This window comes from Phyllobates terribilis, unplaced genomic scaffold, assembly GCF_046119375.1.
Source record: "Phyllobates terribilis strain yellow unplaced genomic scaffold, ASM4611937v1 Scaffold_4__5_contigs__length_816908805, whole genome shotgun sequence".
Classification (NCBI taxonomy): domain Eukaryota; kingdom Metazoa; phylum Chordata; class Amphibia; order Anura; family Dendrobatidae; genus Phyllobates; species Phyllobates terribilis.
This window is the reverse complement of record NW_027362764.1, coordinates 609,944,623-609,965,307: the sequence shown is the minus strand read 5'-3', so window position 1 is coordinate 609,965,307 and position 20,685 is coordinate 609,944,623. Positions and strand designations below refer to the sequence as shown.

Here is a 20,685-nt window from a genome sequence, read left to right as displayed (position 1 = left end):
ATCACAATACGTCACCTAGGCTGAAGATAAATGGAACTGTAGCACCCTGAGGGCTCGGTTGCTACAGAGGTATTGCACCTCACCCAGAGGTGTGATATCTCACTCTCAGGTAAGGATGGAGTGTGGATCAGGACCCGACACCTGCATGCATTACACCACATTGCCGTGGGGCAGGGTGACCAATATGCCTCTGAGATGGGCACGACAGTCCCTGTCCCTGGCTGGAGTGGGGGGAGGGAACACTGAGGAAGGGGAACCCTGTAGTGCAGGAGCAGGGAGGAAGCAGTTCCTGGGTGCATTGAGAAGGGAGTATAAAAGGTGGGCACCATCTTAGTTCAGTGCAGAGAAGTCTGAGCAGAAGTGGCAGGTAACAGGGGCTCTGCATGAGCTCTGCTCCGGAGGCGGGCCTAGTAACAGAGGCCCAGGCCTGGAAGAGGGAGAAGGAAGGAAGAGGAGCGGAGAAGGCTCCAGGAACGAGGAACGAAGGGATCCCAGGGGTGCGGACGGGCGAGTCGACACCGCACGCCCGAATCCACCTGCGTGGAGGGGTCAGGCCAAAGGGGGGACCGGTCCCCGAAACTAGTGGAGGCAGGAAACGACCCTCAGCTAGAAACCGGAGGCTGTGACATTTTATGTGGTGCAGCCCCTCGCTACACCCGCTAGGAAGGCACCACATAGGGTCAGGGAAACTGGCGCCAAGTTTACCAAGAGGAGGCCCGAGGCAGCCGGACAGAAGGGTTGGTAAGAAAGGCCAGACAAAGGACACACAAAGGGTGTCCTGTGAAGCGCTCCAAAGTTATCTGGGAGTTGTCTGAGCCCCTCACCTGGTGAGCACAGTACGACGTGGGCAGCCGTTACCTGCAGACGTGGTCTGGATAATAAGAACTGTGAGTAAAGGCCCTGGACTGCATCACTGACTCCGTGTCATTACTGCTGCTGCCCTGCACCATCACCCCCATCCTCCGCATACACTGCCCTGAGGCTATACTCCTCCCGTGGGGAGTTATGCTACGCTCTGCTGCACCCACAACACCAGCCTCAGCGGTCTGCCTTGGAGCGGCGGTTCACTCTGACCGCAATCCACGGGTGGCGTAGTCGGACATTTAAACATCAAAACCACATAAATAGTTCCGCCACTGGTTTGACCGCCCTGAGCCACGGAACCGGGTCGCCGCCACGAAGACTACAACCACCAGCATCCACCAAAAAGGGTCCGGCTCCGGGTGTCCCAAGGCCCAGGGGGTGCATCAGAACATTTTCATCACCTTTCACAATCACCAATGGGACAAGGCAGGGATGTCCTCTGTCCCCTCTCTTATACATCCTATTAGGTGGATTGAGGTGGGAGGCACCGAGTACAAGTGTTCTCTATTTGCTGATGATGTCCTAGTATATATCACTCAATCACATATATCCATCCATGCTGTTATGGCTGAAATAGATCACTTTGTTACATGGTCAAATTTTAAAATCAATGCAGCGAAGTCTGAGGCCCTCGATGTCTCCCTCCCCAAATCCATATAGGATTCCATCCAGTCCAACTTTCCCTTTGCCTGGCCCTCACAGGGTATCAAATACTTAGTAATTCCTATTCATAGAGACCTCTCCCATCTATGTTATCTTAATTTTGGGCCCTTTATTGAACAACTCCATATAGACCACGGTTGGCAAGTTAGAACTGTAAGATTCACTACGTGAACCACTGGTGTTTTGTGGAAAAGCACATGTACACTGTGTTCCAAATTATTATGCAAAAAGTGTTTGGGAGTGATAAGGGAAGAATTTGTTTGTTTGTCAGTTAAACTCATTGATGATGATGTGTGTCAGGGCTCTTTATATCACTGTAAGCAATTGCAGACACCTGTGTTAATTAGTTTGGCAGGTGTGTCCAATGAAAGGCAAGACTACTTAAGAAGGCTCTCTCACATTATTAAGCAGCCTACATTTTCTGCCAAAATGGGAAAGAAAAAGGATGTGTCGGCTGCTGAGAAGCAACAAATTGTGGAGTGTTTAGGTCAAGGCATGACTACAATCAACATTGTGCGATGATCAGGATGAAGTGTCTTGGCAATCAAGAAGTATGTAGCTGATTCACAGTACACACGTGTGCGTGCTGATAAGGGCAAATTGAGGACTCTTTCCTACAGGCAATTACGTCAGGTTGAAAGAGCAGCGGCAAAAAAGCCTTGTCATAGCAGCAGACAAGTTTTTGAAGCTGCTGGTGCCTCCAACGTCCCCCGAACAACAAGATGCAGGGTCCTTCAGAGGTTTGCAGCTGTGCATACGCCATCCTGTCGACCTCCTCTATCCACTTCACACAAGCAGAAACGGCTCCAGTGGGCCAAACATTACATGAAGACTGATTTCAAAACTGTTTTGTTCACGGATGAGTGCCGTGCAGCGCTCGATGGTCCAGATGGATGGAGTGGAGGATGGCTGGTTGATGGACACCCCACGCAAACACGGCTACAGCGCCAACAAGGAGGAGGTGGAGTAATGTTTTGGGCTGGAATCATGGGGAGAGAGATTGTCGGCCCCTTTAGGATCCCTGAAGGCGCTAAAGATGAACTCCATAATGTATGTGGATTTTCTCAAACAGCACTTCCTGCCATGGTTCAAGAAGAAGAACCGTGTATTTTACAGCAAGATCATTTTTCTGCATGATAATGCACCATCTCATGCTGCACATAAAACATCTGCATCTCTGGCTGATATGGGCATAAAAGGGGACAAACTTATGGTGTGACCCCCATGCTCCCCTGACCTCTACCCCATTCAGAACCTTTGGAGCATCATTAAAAGGAGTGTCTATGATGGCGGGAGGAAGTTCACATCTAAGCAACAGCTCTGGGAGGGTATTCTGTCCTCATGCAAAACAATTGAAGCAGAAACCATCCAAAACCTGACAAATTCAATGGACGAGAGAGTTCAGAAGCTCCTTTCGAATAAGGGGTCCTTTGTGAAAATGTAACATCACCTAGAATAAAGTTTTGAGTTGAAAACTGTTTGATTTCAGTTTCTAACAACCTGCTAATGCTTATAATTTCAAAAATGACCATTTTTTTGGTCTTTATTAAAATGAAAAGGTTGATCGAAAAGTTTGGGGGATCTAAGAGTGTGGCAACCCAGTAGTCATGATTACTTCGAATTCTGACAATATGAGGGTCATGCTGCAGGTAGTGCAGCAAGAAGGCACTTATGTGTCTTGCGCATCTCGGAGCCCCAAAATTATTTTCCGGGCTAGATGCAGCTAAAAATTATTATTAATTTTAAATCTGGTGAAGCTTTAGTATAGATGGCCTAATAGGATCAGTGCTGCACACTGCTACAAAGTCCAAATTATTTTCCAGTCAAGATACAGATAAACATGATTAGTAATTTTAAATCTGGTGTAGCTTATTATAAATGGCCTAATAGAATGAGTGCTGCACACTGCTACAAAGCCCAAATTATTTTCCAGCCAAGATACAGATAAACATGATTAGTAATTTGAAAGCTTAAAACGGTTGGTAGGGTGATTTTAACCAATCATCAAGCTTTTACTCTCCCCAGGATGACACAGGGGTAGAAAAGTCGTTTCCGATCCATGATTTGTTCATCTTTATGAACGTGAGTCTGTCTACATTATCAGTGGAGAGCCGCGTGCGCTTATCTGTCAGCACACCACCAGCAGCGCTGAACACACGTTCAGACAGAACGCTGGCTGCGGGGCATGACAAGATCTCCAAGGTGTAAGTGGCTAGCTCCGGCCATTTATCCAGATTGGAAGCCCAAAAAGAGCAAGGGTCCAGTGACACAGTCGTGGCTTCAATGTTTACTTGGAGATACTCCTGTACCATCGTCTCTAGGCGTTGACTATGTGTCAGACTTCTTGTCTCCTGTGGCCTTGCAAAGGATGGGCTAAAAAAGTGGTGAAATGATTCCGCAAAATTGATGTTACCAGCAGATACTGTGGTTCTGTTACGGTTTGAGTGCTGAACACTTGACGGTCCCACGGTTGGCAAGTTGGAACTGTGAGATTCACTAGGTGCACCACTGGTATTTTGTGGAAAAGCACATATAAGATTCTGCAACAGTCTCTGCTGATACTCCTGCATGTGTGCATCCCTTTCTATGGCAGGAATAATTTCTGCAAATTTACTTTTGTACCGGGGATCTAACAGTGTGGCAACCCAGTAGTCAGGATTATTTTTAATTCTCACAATTTGAGGGTCATGTTGCAGGTAGTGCAGCAAGAAGGCACTCATGTGTGTTGCGCATCCAGGAGCACGAAGTCCCTGTTGTGTTGGTGGCGAGGTAACAATCATGCTTCCTTCCTCTGTCCTCTCCCCCCAACCTTGCAAAACAGAAATGTGATCAAGGTCTCCCTCATCTGATGAGTCTTCCATCAGTTCGTCCTCCACTTCTTCCTGGGCTCCTGCACCTTCCTCACTAGTTTGGCTGCTACCATGCGCCCTGGTAAAACCATCTCCCCCACCCTCACATGCCTGCCGCCTTGGTGCTGCCGACCGTCTGGACCTTGCAGATGTTAGCCCTTCCGCATACAACTCCTCCTCCTCTACTTCCTCCACCTCCTCTTGTGTCACCACCTGACTCCGAATTCTGTTTAACATGTGCTCCAGCATTTAAATCACCGGAATAGTCATGCTGATAATGGCATCGTCAGCACTAAACATCTTCGCCGCCATTTCAAAACTGAGCAGAAGGGTGCATAGGTCCCTGATCTGAGACCACTCCTCCAGCGTGATTTGCCCCACCTCTGGATCTCGTTGGCCCAGGCTATACGTCAGAACGTATTGCACCAGGGCTTGTCGGTGCTGCCACAGTCGCTGCAACATGTGCAGAGTTGAATTCCACCGGGTAGGCACATCGCATTTTAGCCGGTGAAGTGGCAGGCCCAATGACTTCTGTAGAGATGTAAGTCGCTGAGCTGCGGGATGCGAACGGCGAAAGTGAGCACACAGCGACCGTGCCCTCTGCAGAAGGCCATCTAGTCTGGGATAGTGGGCTAAAAATTGCTGGACAACCAGGTTCAACACGTGAGCCATACAAGGCACGTGTGTGACATTGCCCCGGCGAAGGGCCGCACCCAGGTTTGCAGCATTGTCGCACACGGTCTTCCCTGGTTTCAGGTCCAGTGGAGACAACCATTCATGAAATTGGTTCTCCAGAGCTGACCACAACTCCTCAGCTGTGTGACTCACATTTCCCAGACATTTCAATGTAAAAACCACCTGATGACGTTGAGCCCTACTGCCAGCATAGTAAGGAGGTGTGCAGGATCCCTTCTGCGCAGTTAGAAAGCTTGTGGCATGAACAGACAGGCTTTGGGTGCAGGTGGAATACCGAGAGGAGGTTGAGGAGGCAGAAGCAGTGGAGGAACTTTGACATAAAGAGGATTGACGCACAACTCGTGGGGACGGCAAGACTTGGACAGCAGCCCCTTGTCCTGCTGTCACCATAGTTACCCAGTGCCCAGTCAGCGACATGTAACGCCCCTGTCCATGCCTACTCGTCCAAGTGTCTGTGGTGAAATGCACCCTGTCACACACAGAGTTTCTCAAAGAAGCGGTGATGTTGTGTGCGACATGCTGGTGGAGCGCAGGCACACCTTTCTTTGAGAAGTAGTGCCGACTGGGCATCTGGTACTGGGGCACTGCGACGGACATAAGGTCTCGAAAATCCTCTGTGTCCACCAGGCGGAAAGGCAGCATTTCTGTAGCCAAGAACTTGCAGATGGTGAAATTCAACCTCTTAGCTTTCTCATGGCTAGGAGGAAATGGTCTTTTACTTGTCCACATCTGAGGGACCAAGGGCTGGCTATTGTGCTTAGACGGGGTTGATAAGGGTGTCCCCGGCAAACTGCCGGTCTGTGAGGAAGATGCAGGCAGACATGTTAGGTTGCCTTGATCCAAAGGTGGTGCTATCGATGTCGGACAGCGCTCAACACCAGCTGGTGTTACCACCTCCAAAGAAAATGATGACCTGCCAATCACGCTGGCTGTTGCGGGTAAAGAGGTGGCAGGTCTGCGCCCCAAAACAGGTGTGACTGCTGTCCCCCCAGTCACAGAGGATGAAGAGGCCGCGGATGCACAAGATATGGCAGACAGTGGTTGGCCCGGCCGGCTAGGCCGCATTGTAGCACACTGAGCTTCCCACTGCAACTTATGCTTCATGTCCATGTGCCGGTTCATGCATGAAGTACTCAAACTATGTATTTTTTGGCCTCTACTTAGCTTTTGCTGACAAATGTTACAGATAACACGAGTTGGGTCATCTTTATCGATCTGAAAAAAATGCCCAGGCTATGCAAAGCTTAGCACCCATGCGACCTGAAGAGCCACCACGACTTGTGGTGAGAGGCAGAGTTGTGTTTGAGGATGCAGTTGTTGACGTGCTTCCAGTACTACGTCTCTGTCCAGGAAGGCGCAACCTGACCTCATCGTCACTAGCATCTTCCTCCACCTCCTCTTCTGACCTCATCTCTTGGCTGACTGTGGGTTGACAGTAAGTGGGATCTCCAACCTCATCATCATCACCCTGTGCGTTATCACACCCGTCGTCCTCAGAGCCAACCTGTTCCTGCCCTGACAAAAAACTAAAGTTGTCGCTCCAATCAGGTATTTGAGTCTTATCATCGTCTTCCTCATTGTCTCCACCAACAGGAGTTACAGTTTGGGAATGAGGGTCTACATTATGGTCAGAACCTTCTGCGTCTGGTCCTGGATCCGACTGATAAAGATTCTGAGCATCAGTGCAGATCATTTCCTCGTCTGGATTCACAGAAGCGCTGGAGTCGACCTCTGATTCCCAGGCTATAGTATGAGTAAACAGCTCTGCAGACTCAACCATCTGTTCTACCTCATACTCAGACGGGCAGCTGGAGATTTGGGAGCTGTGAGGAAGCAAGTGCGATTGGGGTGACACCTTTGAGGACTGGAGTATTTGTGATGTTGAAGTTGATGTGGAGGAGAGCCCACTTAAAGGAGCACTTGATATACGTTGAAGCACCTGCTGTTTATGTGCCTCATCTGGAATTTGTAGCGATTGGCGTGGCCGTAAGAAAGGGATCTTATCACATTGTCCGCTAAAAGAAGTAGACATTTTAGTTTTGCTGGAAGATGGTCTTTCTTCTGCAGATGTTACTGTTGCTTTAAAACCTACCCCACGGACACAACCTTTTTTCCCCTTCCCAACACGCCTATTCCCCTTTCCACCAGCAGCAGGCCTTTTTCCACTCATTTTGGTGGTTAACTAATTAACAACTCTGGAGTTGTTTGCACAAAAAAACAATGGATGGGAACCGAGCAGAGCTGAGTGGCCAAACTGTGGTATTAGGCCAAAACTATTGGCTGGGTAAGATGCAGAAAAAAATTATATTCAATTTGCAACCTGATGGAGGTCAGTATAGATGGACTAATAGAGAAAGTCCCACACACTGCTAGAAGGCCAAATATTTTTTCAGAGCTAGATGCAGAAAAAAATATATTCAGTTTGCAACCTGATGGAGGTCTGTATAGATGGATTAATAGAACAAGTCCCACACACAGCTAGAAGCCCAATATTTTTTCAGAGGTAGATGCATAAAAAAATATATTCAGTTTGCAACCTGATGGAGGTCTGTATAGATGGATTAATAGAACAAGTCCCACACACAGCTAGAAGCCCAATATTTTTTCAGAGGTAGATGAAGAAAAAAATATATGCAGTTTGCAACCTGATGGAGGTCAGTATAGATGGACTAATACAACAAGACCCACACACAGCTAGAAGCCCAATATTTTTTCAGAGCTAGATGCAGAAAAAAATGATATTCAATTTGCAACCTGATGGAGGTCAGTATAGATGGACTAATAGAGTGATGCTATGCCCAAAAGATTTTACTTCACTAGGTGCAGTAAAAAAATTGGTATTCTATACACAGGTGGTATATCTTGCAACACAGATAGGCTACTCCACTGACTAACACACTCTGCAATAGGCCAAAAAGGATTAGCTTTGCTAGATTCAGCCAAATGCTGTGAAAAAAACTTGCACAGCACTGGCACAGACCTGCCTGGCAAAAACTGATAGGAACTGATGTAACCTAGTCCTGAAAAGGACTCCAATTAAAATTAGTCTTTACTCCCACAATCTATCTATTTAAGAGCACAGACCTGCCTGATAAAAGTCGTAGGAAATGCTGTAACCTAGTCCTTAAAAGGACTGCAATCACAACTATTCCCTACTCCCAAGCTATCTGTAGATTTGTGCGAATATTGGCTTGAAATTAACAAGGTATAGCGCACACAGCAACAGCGGTGCCGTCTAACAAGCAGCTGCAGCAGTGAGAAAATGGTGGCGACGGGGAAAATGGCTTGGTCTTATAGGGCAAGGACATGTGACATACACTGCCAATGACACATGCCCTTGCTTGTGTGAAAAAAAGCACTTCGCTCCGTGTGTGCGCTGCTGATAGGCTGACAGATTGTACCTCCTCACTGTAAATGCGGGAAAGAGAAAAAAAAAATGGAGATCTTCATTGTTCCTGCAGAGATCCATCCCCTGCCCCTCCCCCCACCCCGCTGTACACTCAAACTGCGTATTAACATTAATTTTCATCATTACTGAGAAAAAATCCAGTTATGATTTTGGAGAACGAACAGTTATCGAACATAACCTCGAACAGCCGAATTTTTCTCAAATTGTTCGTGTTCGCCGAACGGCTCGAACACCGCCCAAAACAGCTCGAATTTGAGATTGGCGAACAGTTCGAGCAGAACAACGCTCATCTCTAGTAATCATATAACTTGCTTATTGGGATCTATACACATGATTGTTAATAATCATGGCATCTATGGCAGGAAGTATATTACACGTCAGCACTACATGTTTAGTTAAAGTTTGACTATCTTTTGTTTAACCATAGTACAAAATATATGTTAATAGATTGTCTTTACCAAATTACTTTAAGAATAGATATTTTATGTTGAAAGAAAATTGCTATGTAGGCATATATGAATATTCTTTTTTTAGTTAAAATAAATGTAAAATACATGTTCTCATTATAGCTGCATTGATAAGAACTGCGTGGGCTTGATAGCAAAATTACTAATTAGTACGCATGTAATTTTCTTTCTTTGATCAAAGATGTTTCATAAAGATCCATTGTCTGCATATATTAACGATGGCAAAGGTGTATGTTAATGAAGAGGCCTAATGACATGGGAAACTATGTGTGCTGTTTAAAATTATAGTAAAATTAAGAATCAAGGATCATTTCCCCTGTTCACAGCAAATTAGTTCAAGTTGCAAATTATCTGTGATTTTTGCTTTGATTAATGGTAACAAAAAAATAATTAAGTGCAGCAAATATTATATCTATATGTCAAAAAAATATAGAATAAGAATTACGGGAAACTTGAACCTATTTATATCTTGAATGAATAAAAAATCAGAATATAGTATCTTGGGAATGGCACTTTGATATAAACCCTTGGAGCTTCCTTGTCTGAAATTATAAGACAATAGGCTCGAATTAAGAAAGATTCAATTCATTTGTCCAAAATGTAAATTTAGCCCTGACATAAATGATGACTCTTCTTTAGACAACTTGATCTCATTTAATTTATAATGTGCTAAATAGACAATAAGCAAATTAATTTATCTCAAAATGATTTTTTCTTACCCCTAAATATTTACTCAAAAGTTCTGACCACTAGATGTCCACCTCCTGTTGTCAAGAGTAAATCGTCTTTAGAAGAGGAAGTACAGACAGATTACAGAAAGTGGGGACAGGTCTTTATCTCTCTGCTCCTGTCAAACTATATATTGACATTGAAGGGCAGGCTTTTAATTTGGAGGTAAAAAGCAAATGAAAAATATCAAGCACAAAGCATGCTGGGAAGTAAAGGAAACAAAGTTCCTGTACCTATACGTCTGGCAGAATGCTGATGAGTAGAACCTTCCTTCCTCAAAAAAGTGGACCATTAAAAACAGGACATTTCTTATGCATATTATAATTATATGTGCACTAAATGCTTTTTGTAGTTAATGAGAGCATTAAGGCTATGCGTATCTGGGGTTTTTTTTCTGAAAGGACACAAATTAGTTATCTCGAAGATCAAAACAAACTATCTAGCAAGTACCGTCTAAGAAAGGTAACTAGCTACCTTCTAACTCAATAACTAACACATGAACCTAACTTACAATAAGAACAGGGATAAATGCTGAGCCAGAAAATGATCTAAAGAAAATGGACAATGGAAGATGCGGTTCTATAAATATCTTATTAAACTTATTTCACAGGAAAATGTTTGATTTACAAGACGGAGACGGCATTATGATACAAAAAAATTACATGGCTTCTTCTGAAAGCCCATGAATATGTTGGCACACTGTACCTTATACAACATTAGCTAATTAGGTTTAGTACCTGCCTGTGAATGATTAGTATGGTATCTCTGACTATTAGATACAGTATGTGCAGTATAAATTACTCAGAGAGGTTAGAAGCAATATCTTCTTCTGCACATTTCTTTTAATATTTAACAGTTGCTTAAAATATTTATACTGTACCTTTATGCTGAGTCCAAATCCCCCAACAGTTTGTCTTCGTATTGCTACTGTTCTTTCCTAGAAATAGAATTTGGAATATTTTTTATTAATTAGCTTCAAAACAAAAATCTGTCGGATCACATTCTATCTGCAGCTATACGCAACAATGAACTTGTGTATTTGTTTACTTTCAATAGCAGAAGAGAGGATTTCCACAGGTAAGTAATAAACATATGGTCACCAGAGGTTTTACTGCAAGAACTCCTGCCGACCAAGACAATAAGGGTCTCAAAGTCCACTGTTTAAATAACTCGGCGGTGTACCGGAATGACTTCTGTGGGATTTACAGTACATAACGGCTACCTTTGTCAGTCCCATAGAAATAAATTGAACAGTGGCCCATTTAAACTTTGGAATTGTGGGGTCACCAATATTGGAGCCCTCAGCAATTAAACATTTATCACACAAATAGGTTATGAATGTATTCAAAGGGGAAACTTGTTCAGGACCTCATCAAGAAACTGGTTGACTGCATACTACTAGGAACTCTTTTTAAGTCTTTAAAGTCTTTAAAGGGAATCTGTCTGCAGATTTTGGCTACCTCATCTGAGTGCAGTCTGATGTAGGCAAAGAGACCCCTGAATCCAATGATGTATCACTTAGACTACTGGGTGCAGCAGTTGTGACACAATTCGAGTTTTTAGATTTAGCAATGCAGAAGAGCTGAAAACCTAACCCCACCCACACCAGGCTCTCTGTGTACACAGTCTGTAGACAGTGAGCTGCTTATTACAGGAGGGGGTGGAGTAGGACTTGCAAGCCTGCCAGCTAGTCATATCAATGTTAATCACCAATCAACAAGAGATGATTAATGGTAATGGATAAACTGAGTCTAAAAGTTAGTTTTTTGTACTTTGCACATACACAAGCGTGGCTCCTTGTCTTTGGGTTGTGCATTTAGTTTATATAGCTTTGCACAGGTCAGGTGTGTGAACAGTCAGGTCTGGGTCCTGCTCTGTCCTGTCTATAGAGGCCTGCTGGCACATAGAGAGGTTTTACATTAGAGACAGGACCATCCTGCATGAGTTTACCTTGGCGTGGTGGGATGACTTTTATGCTTTTTTCATCAAAAGACTGTCAACTAAGTACCTTATGTTATTTACATGTACTATTACTATTTATTTACTTACTACAGGGTATCTGCTCATTTTGTTTTTATCCTAAGTTATCATTGAGTATAAAAGGTTAACGGTGCCCTCAATGCTTTGAAAGATATTCCTTTTCTCAATCGTTAGCAATTGAATGGGTTTCATTTATCGCCAGTATCTTAGTTTAACAAATACAGATGAGGATAGGGCACAGCTACAGGAGAATTTAGATAAATTGGGGAGTTGGGCCAAAAAATGGCAAATGGGGTTCAATGCCGATAAATGTAAGGTCATGCACATGGGAAAGAAAAACAGCAGTCACCCATACATATTAAATGGGAAACCGTTGGGGAAATCTGACATGGAGAAGGACCTGGGCGTCTTGGTTAACAGCAAATTAAATTGGAGTGCCCAGTGTCAGGCAGCAGCTGCAAAGGCAAATAGAGTCATGGCATGCATCAGAAGAGGAATAGGGGCATATGATAAGAACATTGTTCTTCCTCTGTATAAAGCGCTGGTAAGACCGCACTTAAAATATTGTGCACAGTTCTGGGCTCCAGTGCTCAGGAAAGACATATTGGAGCTAGAGAGGGTACAAAGGAGGGAGACTAAGGTAATAAAGGGAATGGAGGGACTAGAATACCCAGAGAGGTTGTCAAAATTAGGCCTATTTACGTTGGAAAAGAGAAGGCTTAGGGGAGACCTCATAAACATGTATAAATACATCAGGGGGCAGTACAGAGATCTCTCCCATGACCTGTTTATACCAAGGATGGTGACAAAGACGAGGGGGCACACTATGCGTCTGGAGGAAAGGAGGTTCCTGCACCAGCATAGAAGGGGATTCTTTATGGTCAGAGCCGTGAGACTCTGGAACTCTCTGGGAGAGGAAGTGGTGATGTCCAACTCACTTAATGAGTTCAAGAGAGGCCTGGACGCCTTTCTTGAGAACAATAAAATTACATCTTATGCTTAGCTAATTAATCCAGGGATTTTATCTGACTGCCAGATTGGTGTCGGGAAGTGAATTTTTCCTCAATGATATAAATTGGCCTATACCGCATGTTTTTTTTTTTTTTGCCTTCCCCTGGATCAACGCTGCGGAATAGCAGCAGTGCACAAGAAATAGGCTGAACTGGATGGACGCTTGTCTTTTTTCGGCCTTATAAACTATGTAACTATGTAACTATTAATATCTAGAGTAATACTGTACAATGTCAGTCATAAAGTTTAAACACATTTCAAATATCATGACATTTCTCAAAAAAGTGAAGTTCTGCAATCACAGTATCTACCCTCTCGTCTGCACTTTACTGCCTCTATAGCATAGGAAATGCACAGGATATAAGAAAATATACATATAAAGAGTAGAGATGAGCGGTGTTCGACTAGAGCTGTTAAAAATCTCAAATTCGAGCTGTTTTGGGCGGTGTTCGAGTTGTTCGACGAACCCGAACGATTTGCAAAAAATTCGGCTGTTCGAGGTTATGTTCGATAACTGTTCATGCACCAAAAGCGTGTCCTGCATGTCTGGCGCTATTTAGAGCACCAATCAAGCAGGGATTGTCTGCCACTCACTGTAATGCCACAGACATGGTGGTTGTGGCATTAGAGTGATTGCCCAAATCGATGGGAACTGTGCTCACAGTGAAACATGAAAAGCCGGCAATTCAGCAGCGGTACACCGGTACCCGACAATTTAGAACCGAAAGAATAGAGCATCACACATAGATTAGATAGATAGAAACATGTCAGTCACATATATAAGAAGTACAGTGACAGTGTTGATTACTGTACTTGCCATTTAGTGTAAAGGATTTATTAAAAAAAATAATAGTGTTTTCATGCACCGTCTCTTTAAAAAAGCCGGCCGGCATTTCAGCATCTGTACCCGACAATTTAGAATGGAAGCAATAGAGCATCACACAAAGATTAGATAGATAGAAACATGTCAGTCACATATATATGAAGTACAGTGACAGTGTTGATTACTGTACTTGTCATTTAGTGTTAAAATAAAGGATTTATTTTAAAAAAAATTGGCGTGGGATCCCCCATAATTTTAGTCTCTAGCGGAGGTTAAGCAGACGGCTGGGGCAGATGTTTGAAGCCTGGGAAGGGGTAATACCCACGGAGCTTCCCAGGCTACTAATATCAGCCCCCAGCTGAATGCCTAGCCTTTACTAGCTATTAAAATGGGGGACCCCCCAAAAAATTGACGTGGGGTCCCCCCTATTTTAATAGCTAGCAAAGGCTAGGCAGACAGCTGGGGGCTGATATTAATAGCCCAGGAAGGGTGCCATGAATATTGGCCCCCTCCCAGGCTAGAAACACCAGCCGTCAGCCGCCCCAGAAATGGCACATCCATAGGATGCGCCAATTCTGGCACTTAGCCTCGCTCTTCCCACTGCCCTGTAGCGGTGGTAGTGGGGTAATAGGGCTGGGGTTGATGTCAGCTTATAATGCCAGCTGACATCAAGCCCAGGTTAGTAATGGAGAGGCGTCTATAAGACACCCCCATTACTAACCCCATAGTCAAAGTTAAAAAAAAACACAAACACCCAGAATAAAGTCCTTTAATTGAAATAAAGACACAATTCTTTATTGTTCTAAATTAAACCATACTTACCGTCACGCCCATTCCAGCTGAAGCCAACGATCTCCTGTAATAAAAGTAAAATAATAAAGCAACATAATCCTTACCTTCCCATGGTTCCCACGACAGCTTCAGCTCTGCTACATCGAGATGACAGGCTGGACCGCAGCAGAAAGCTGCCATCCAGCCTGTCATCCCACAGACACTGAGAAGCGCAGGCTTGCTTGCGCTGCTCAGCGTCTCTCTGTGACGGCATCCAGATGAGCCGAGTTCATGTCCAATGAACTCGGCTCACCTCATGCACGTCACTGAAATAATTTCTGGGGCGGCTGACGGCTGGTGTTTCTAGCCTGGGAGGGGGCCAATATTCATGGCACCCTTCCTGAGCTATTAATATCAGCCCCCAGCTGTCTGCCTAGCCTTTGCTAGCTATTAAAATAGGTGGGACCCCACGTCATTTTTTTGGTGGGGTCCCCCATTTTAATAGCTAGTAAAGGCTAAGTATTCAGCTGGGGGCTGATATTAGTAGCCTGGTAAGCTCCGTGGGCATTACCCCCTTCCGAGGCTTCAAACATCTGCCCCAGCCGTCTGCTTAACCTCCGCTAGAGCCTAAAATTATGGGGGATCCCACGCCAATTTTTATTTTAATAAATCCTTTATTTTAACACTAAATGACAAGTACAGTAACCAACACTGTCACTGTACTTATTATAAATGTGACTGACATGTTTCTATCTATCTAATCTATGTGTGATGCTCTATCTTTCTGTTCTAAATTGTCGGGTACCGCTGCTGAATTGCCGGCCGGCTTTTTTAAAGAGACAGTGCATGAAAACACTAATATTTTTTTTAATAAATCCTTTACACTAAATGACAAGTACAGTAAGCAACACTGTCACTGTACTTATTATATATGTGACTGACATGTTTCTATCTATCTAATCTATGTGTGAAGCTCTATTCTTTCTGTTCTAAATTGTCGGATACAGATGCTGAATTGCCGGCCGGCTTTTTTAAAGAGACGGTGCATGAAAACACTAATATTTTTTTTAATAAATCCTTTACACTAAATGACAAGTGCAGTAACCAACACTGTCACTGTGCTTCTTATATGTGTGACTGACATGTTTCTATCTATCTAATCTATGTGTGATGCTCTATTCCTTCTTGTCTAAATTGTCGGGTACCGGTGTATGCCGCTGCTGAATTTGCCGGCTGGCTTTTTTAAAGAGAGTGTCTTCTGAGCAGTTGTCAGCTTTTGGACACCTTTGCAGGTGTTTTCTATGTGTTTCTATGTGTTTTTGTTTGCCTGCCATTGGTTTTAACGGTGTTCGACGGTGTTCTAAGGTGTTCGACGAACAGTTCGACGAACAGTTCCTCGAACATCCCGGTGTTCGACGAACCGAACCGAACCCGAACACTACGGGGGTGGCTCAACACTAATAAAGAGTTGCAGTCAAATATTAACTCTAAAAATGATAGTAAAAATTAAAGTAATATCATTGCAAAGGATGACATGTGAAAGTGATCACCATTGTTCATTGATCAATACATGATCTTACCAAGGTCCATTATTAAAATTAAAAATAATTGCACTTTTATATTTCTGATTAAAATAATCACAAATAATAATCATGCCAAAAGGAACTAATTATTTTGTTAACCAAATATTCTGCAACAGGAAAATTACCTATTCAGCAAAACTGCCTTCCCAACTGCCCTTTACCCATAATGGCATTGTGACTTATCAATGGTACTATGCATATACTGTATTGTTTCACAAAATTTCTCACCTCCATGTAAATAGAATAAAATACACAAATACTCAATAAGATTAGAAGTCTTCCTTTTTACCTACACACAATAGCTTTCTTATTTTTTAGCTAAGTTCCTTCCATGTTCATGGATTCATCATTGATCAATAGTACCTATTGGACTAGTTCTTGAAATACAGTAATTCCCAAACTGTCCTTGTCCATAGCAGCTCTACAACTTGATCCTCTGACAAAATACTCTAAGCATGAGACATTAATCCAAAGCTGGAACAGACGTGTTGTACTTCAATATGCCTCATCCTTTATTCTCATGTAATAGTTTTGTTGCAGTTTACTGTCCTCTCCCTATTGCAATAAACTTGCACATTTGGCCAAGAGTGTTTGTTTTAGTTGTATTTGGAAATTATTTTTAGGATTTTAAACTTCATCTTTATAAAAAGATGCATTTCATGTATTTTATCTATTTCAAAAGTTGCAGTATACAGTACATGTACTAGAAGAATATTAAAACTTTCAATATTATATTAATAATATGTAATAATTTATATCAAAATTATATAATTATATTTTTTAATATATGTGAGTATTTTCTTCAAATATTTTTTTCAAATACTCTACACTGTTTTAGGCAAAACTCTTGGTCTTTTTGAGCCAAATCATCTATAAGCATTAAAAGTTTGTTATATTTTTTTATTTTTAAAAAGAGCTGAAAATTACATGCTTAGGGTATGTGCACATGGTCGGTATTGGCAGCGCTTTGAGCACAGTATACTTTATGCTGCGTCCAAAGCGCTGCACGCAGGTGAAACCGCATGTGTTCATTGAACCATGCAGATTCACCGCATCCTATACATAGCACTAATTTAACTTCTCTTGCGGAGACGCCAGAAATTGACATGCTGCGGTCTGGAAAGACGCTTCCGTGTTCGCGGGTGTTCTTGAAATCCCATCCACTATTCCGTAAAATCTGGCCTCTGCGGATTGCAAAATCCACAGCAATTACTAATCATGTGCACGTACACTAAATGTAAAACTAAACATGATATAAAGAAAATAGCACATACAAATTAAGAAGGTCAAGTTGAATGAATTATATGAGGACAGTCGTCTAATATACAGCAATTCATTAATGAGTTAGATAAAAGCTGTTCCTGTGATTACTGAAAGATGCGGTCTCATTAAAGTTACTGACTTCAGATAGAGTAGTGCAGATGATTCTTTAATCTCAATTACATTATGAAGATTAAAAAGGCATGAGAAATGGTGGCTTGTTAACATGCACATGTGTTTTGTTGTATAGATGTAGTTACATCTTAAAGGGCACTAATGATCTTACAATTTTTTTACAGCAACTAAGAATTAAGACATAGAAAAGAGTACAATGAGAATGTGCAAATAGTTAAGCATCTAACACTGTAACCAAAGATAAAATCACAATATGCATCCATTTTAGCACATTTTCACTAAACCACAACATATACACAGATAAAAGAACCCAATCTACATTGTCTTTTAACATCCCAAAAGAGGTAGACATGAGTGTTGCCACTCTCCCACTTTAACCAGATTAATTTCCTTTTTGCTAGCTCTATTGGTCTACCTTCACTAGATGTTATCATGTACTATAATGATAGTGACAAATAAAGAGGGAATTTGTACAATAATATACTGTGTATACAGTATTGTGCAAAAGTTTCAAGTGTATGGAAAAATGCTGCACAATGAGAATGCTTTCAAAAATAGAAGTGATAATTAGTGATGAGCAAGCACTAAAATACTTGGGTACTCGTTGCTCAGGTCGAGCAAATTGGAATACTCGGGTGCTTGACCCGAGCAACGAGCCCAATGTAAGTCTATGGGAAACTCGAGCATTTTTCAGGTGGCTCCCCCCGGCAGTCTGCAGAGGGCCTAAAAATTGCCCAAATCGATGGGAACAGTGCTCAAATGACATGGGGACAGCATGGGAAAGACCCCTGGAAGCATTTCTGACTCCCAGGTCACTTCTGTCAACAACGTTGTCAGAGGTATTAGGCCACATTTACGGACTCACAATAAAACATACCAAAACGAAACCAAAATGGATTTTCCTGGGAAATATGTTAAGGAACATCCTTTCCATGACATGTACAAAGTATATAAAGCAAAATAAATAACCAAAATCAAAAATACTCCTCCGCACCTTGGGTTATGTTCACACGTAGCGTTTTTGATGCGTTTTTGCACTTTTGCATTGCTTTCAACCAAGACAAATGCATTCACCAGGAAATTTCATTTTAACTTTTTACAACCTTATCTGGCCATGTGGTGTGTGACACATCATCAGACACATGCATACAGTGTTGAAAAGTCATGGGAACAGCATGGGGAAGACCTCTGGAAGCATCTCTGATTTCCAGGTCACTGCCTAAAAGTGTGCCCATCATAAGTGATCCTTGGCGCATGCGAAGATGCCTCCCGCCATGAACCTGTCGTTGCAGACTTGCAACAATCACCGTCCACGTCCTTGTCCCACTGCAGCATTCAGTTGTCCCTACCCCATTCCTTGGAATGCAAGCGCAAGTATGCAGGCAGCCAGCCACCCACCCACCCACAGGCTGCAATACTATACTGCCAAATTTTTGACAGCTGCTTGCACTTGAAATGTGGCCTTTTAGGCTCATGGAGCCGGAAGCTTTTCATAACCTCATGCCGGCGGCAGCCGGGTGTCCATACTCGGTCCCCAGCCGTGACTATATTTCCCGGTATCGCCTCCGCCTTGCACAAGCAAGGGTCCCACAACGTTACCCGTGCCCTCCCCAGTGCACTTACTGGGAAGGACCACCTAACCACAAACACGTGGACAGATGAATGTGGCCAGGGATGGTACGGAGCCAGCCAACAACTTTTTTTTGATGACAGTTGTATATAGCTCAGTGAAAGGACAGTCATAGAGGGAAACCCCATGTACCCTGCATGTCATTTCTCACAGGAAGTCCAGTAATGCAGCTTGTTGCCGAAGCAATGGCAGCCCATCTAAAATCAACTCGCCCTTGTTCGTGGTGCTTTGACACACACGCATATTTCTTTGTGCATTTAATTTCTTGAATACAGAGTTGGACAATGGCCTGATCTGTAATGCGGTTTGAGAAATAACACGCATAAGCATGGCCGATCCACATTAAAAAAGCAGCCATAGAGTGTCGGGGAACCTTCCCCCACACTTTTCTTAGCCAGGGCTGCTTTTCGGCAGGGTTGGACGGGCCCACCAGAGAACCGGAGACTCCTCCGGTGGGCCCTGGCTTCTCCTTCAGGAGAGTTCATAGTGCCGAGGTGAGGCCATGATGGTGATAGAGGCCACCATCTGCTTAGTTTTCTGTTACTTGGAATGCAAGTGCAAGTATGCAGCCAGCCACCCACCCACAGGCCACAACACTAAACTGCCAAATTTCTGGGCAGCTTTTTGCACTTGAAATATGGCCTTTTAAGCTCGTGGAGGCGGAAGCTTTTCATAACCTCATGCCAGCAGCGGCCGGGTGTCCATACTCGGTCCCCAGCCACCACTATATTTCCCGGTATCGCCTCCGCCTTCCACAAGCACGGGTCTCACAACATTACCCGTGCCCTCCCCTGTGCACTTACTGGGAAGGACCGCCTAAACACAAACACGTGGACAGGTGAATGTGGCCAGGGATGGTACGGAGCCAGTCCACAACTTTTTTTGCTGACAGTTGTATTTAGCTCGGTGAAAGGACTGGCAAAGAGGGAAATCCTATCTACCCTGCGTGTCATTTCTCACAGGAAGTCCTGAAAAGCTGCTTTCACTTTAAACGTGGCCTTTTAGGCTCATGGAGGCGGAAGCTTTTCACAACCACATGCCTCATGCCTCGTGTCCATACTCGGTCCCCAGCCGTCACTATTTCTCCCGGTGTTGTCTCCGTCTTCTACAAACGTGGGTCCCTGAACATTACTGCTGGTACTTTTCTGTGGGAATTTGCTTGCCTTCTACCAGCCTGGAATATTTCCAGCAAACTATAGTACGACGACATGGTATTAGCTCTGTCACCAGTACCAGTAGTGAAGCCACCCCCAATTTCCTTCTCAGGAATTTTATTTGGTAGACTGAGTGGCTGCCCAAATACATTTTCTCACAAAGGAGCTGAAGATAGAGTGGCAGTAGGTGCAAGTTTCTCCAGTCTGTTAGATATAAGAGGGTGAATGGCAGCACATTGGATCATTGTTTAGCACTGAAGACTTGCAGCGCTGGGATCTGGGGTTCAAATCCCAGCAAGGACAACATCTGCAAGGACTTTGTAGGTTCTCCCCATGTTTGCTTGTGTTTCCAACTCAGTAAAAAAGCAGCCATAGAGTGTCCGGGAACCTTTCCACACACTTCTCTTAGCCAGGACTCCTTCTTGGCAGGGTTGGTGGGTCCCACCAGAGAATCCTCTGGTGTGCCTTGGCTTCTACCTCAGGAGAGTTCATGATAGCGCTAACTTTGCAGCTGCTATGAGGCTCTTGAGCGGGGGAGAAAGGTAAGCCCTCAGAATCAAATCCTCTGGTGGACACAATGTTTTTCAATCTGAAACAGCTTCTCAGTGGGAATTGTATTTCACCACAGCCATATTCTTTAGCTTGGTGAAAGGACTGGCAT

The 20,685-nt window shown here is 43.7% G+C and overlaps 1 protein-coding gene across 1 annotated transcript in view; it reads right to left on the bottom strand.

Moving 5' to 3' along the window:
• Positions 1-20,685, bottom strand: part of SNTG1 (syntrophin gamma 1) — a 1,226,946-nt gene that overhangs the window by 413,931 nt on the left and 792,330 nt on the right. The window contains exon 6 of the mRNA XM_073679284.1: positions 10,558-10,614. Coding sequence (XP_073535385.1) covers positions 10,558-10,614 — 57 coding nt within the window. The remainder of the gene's footprint in view (positions 1-10,557; positions 10,615-20,685) is intronic.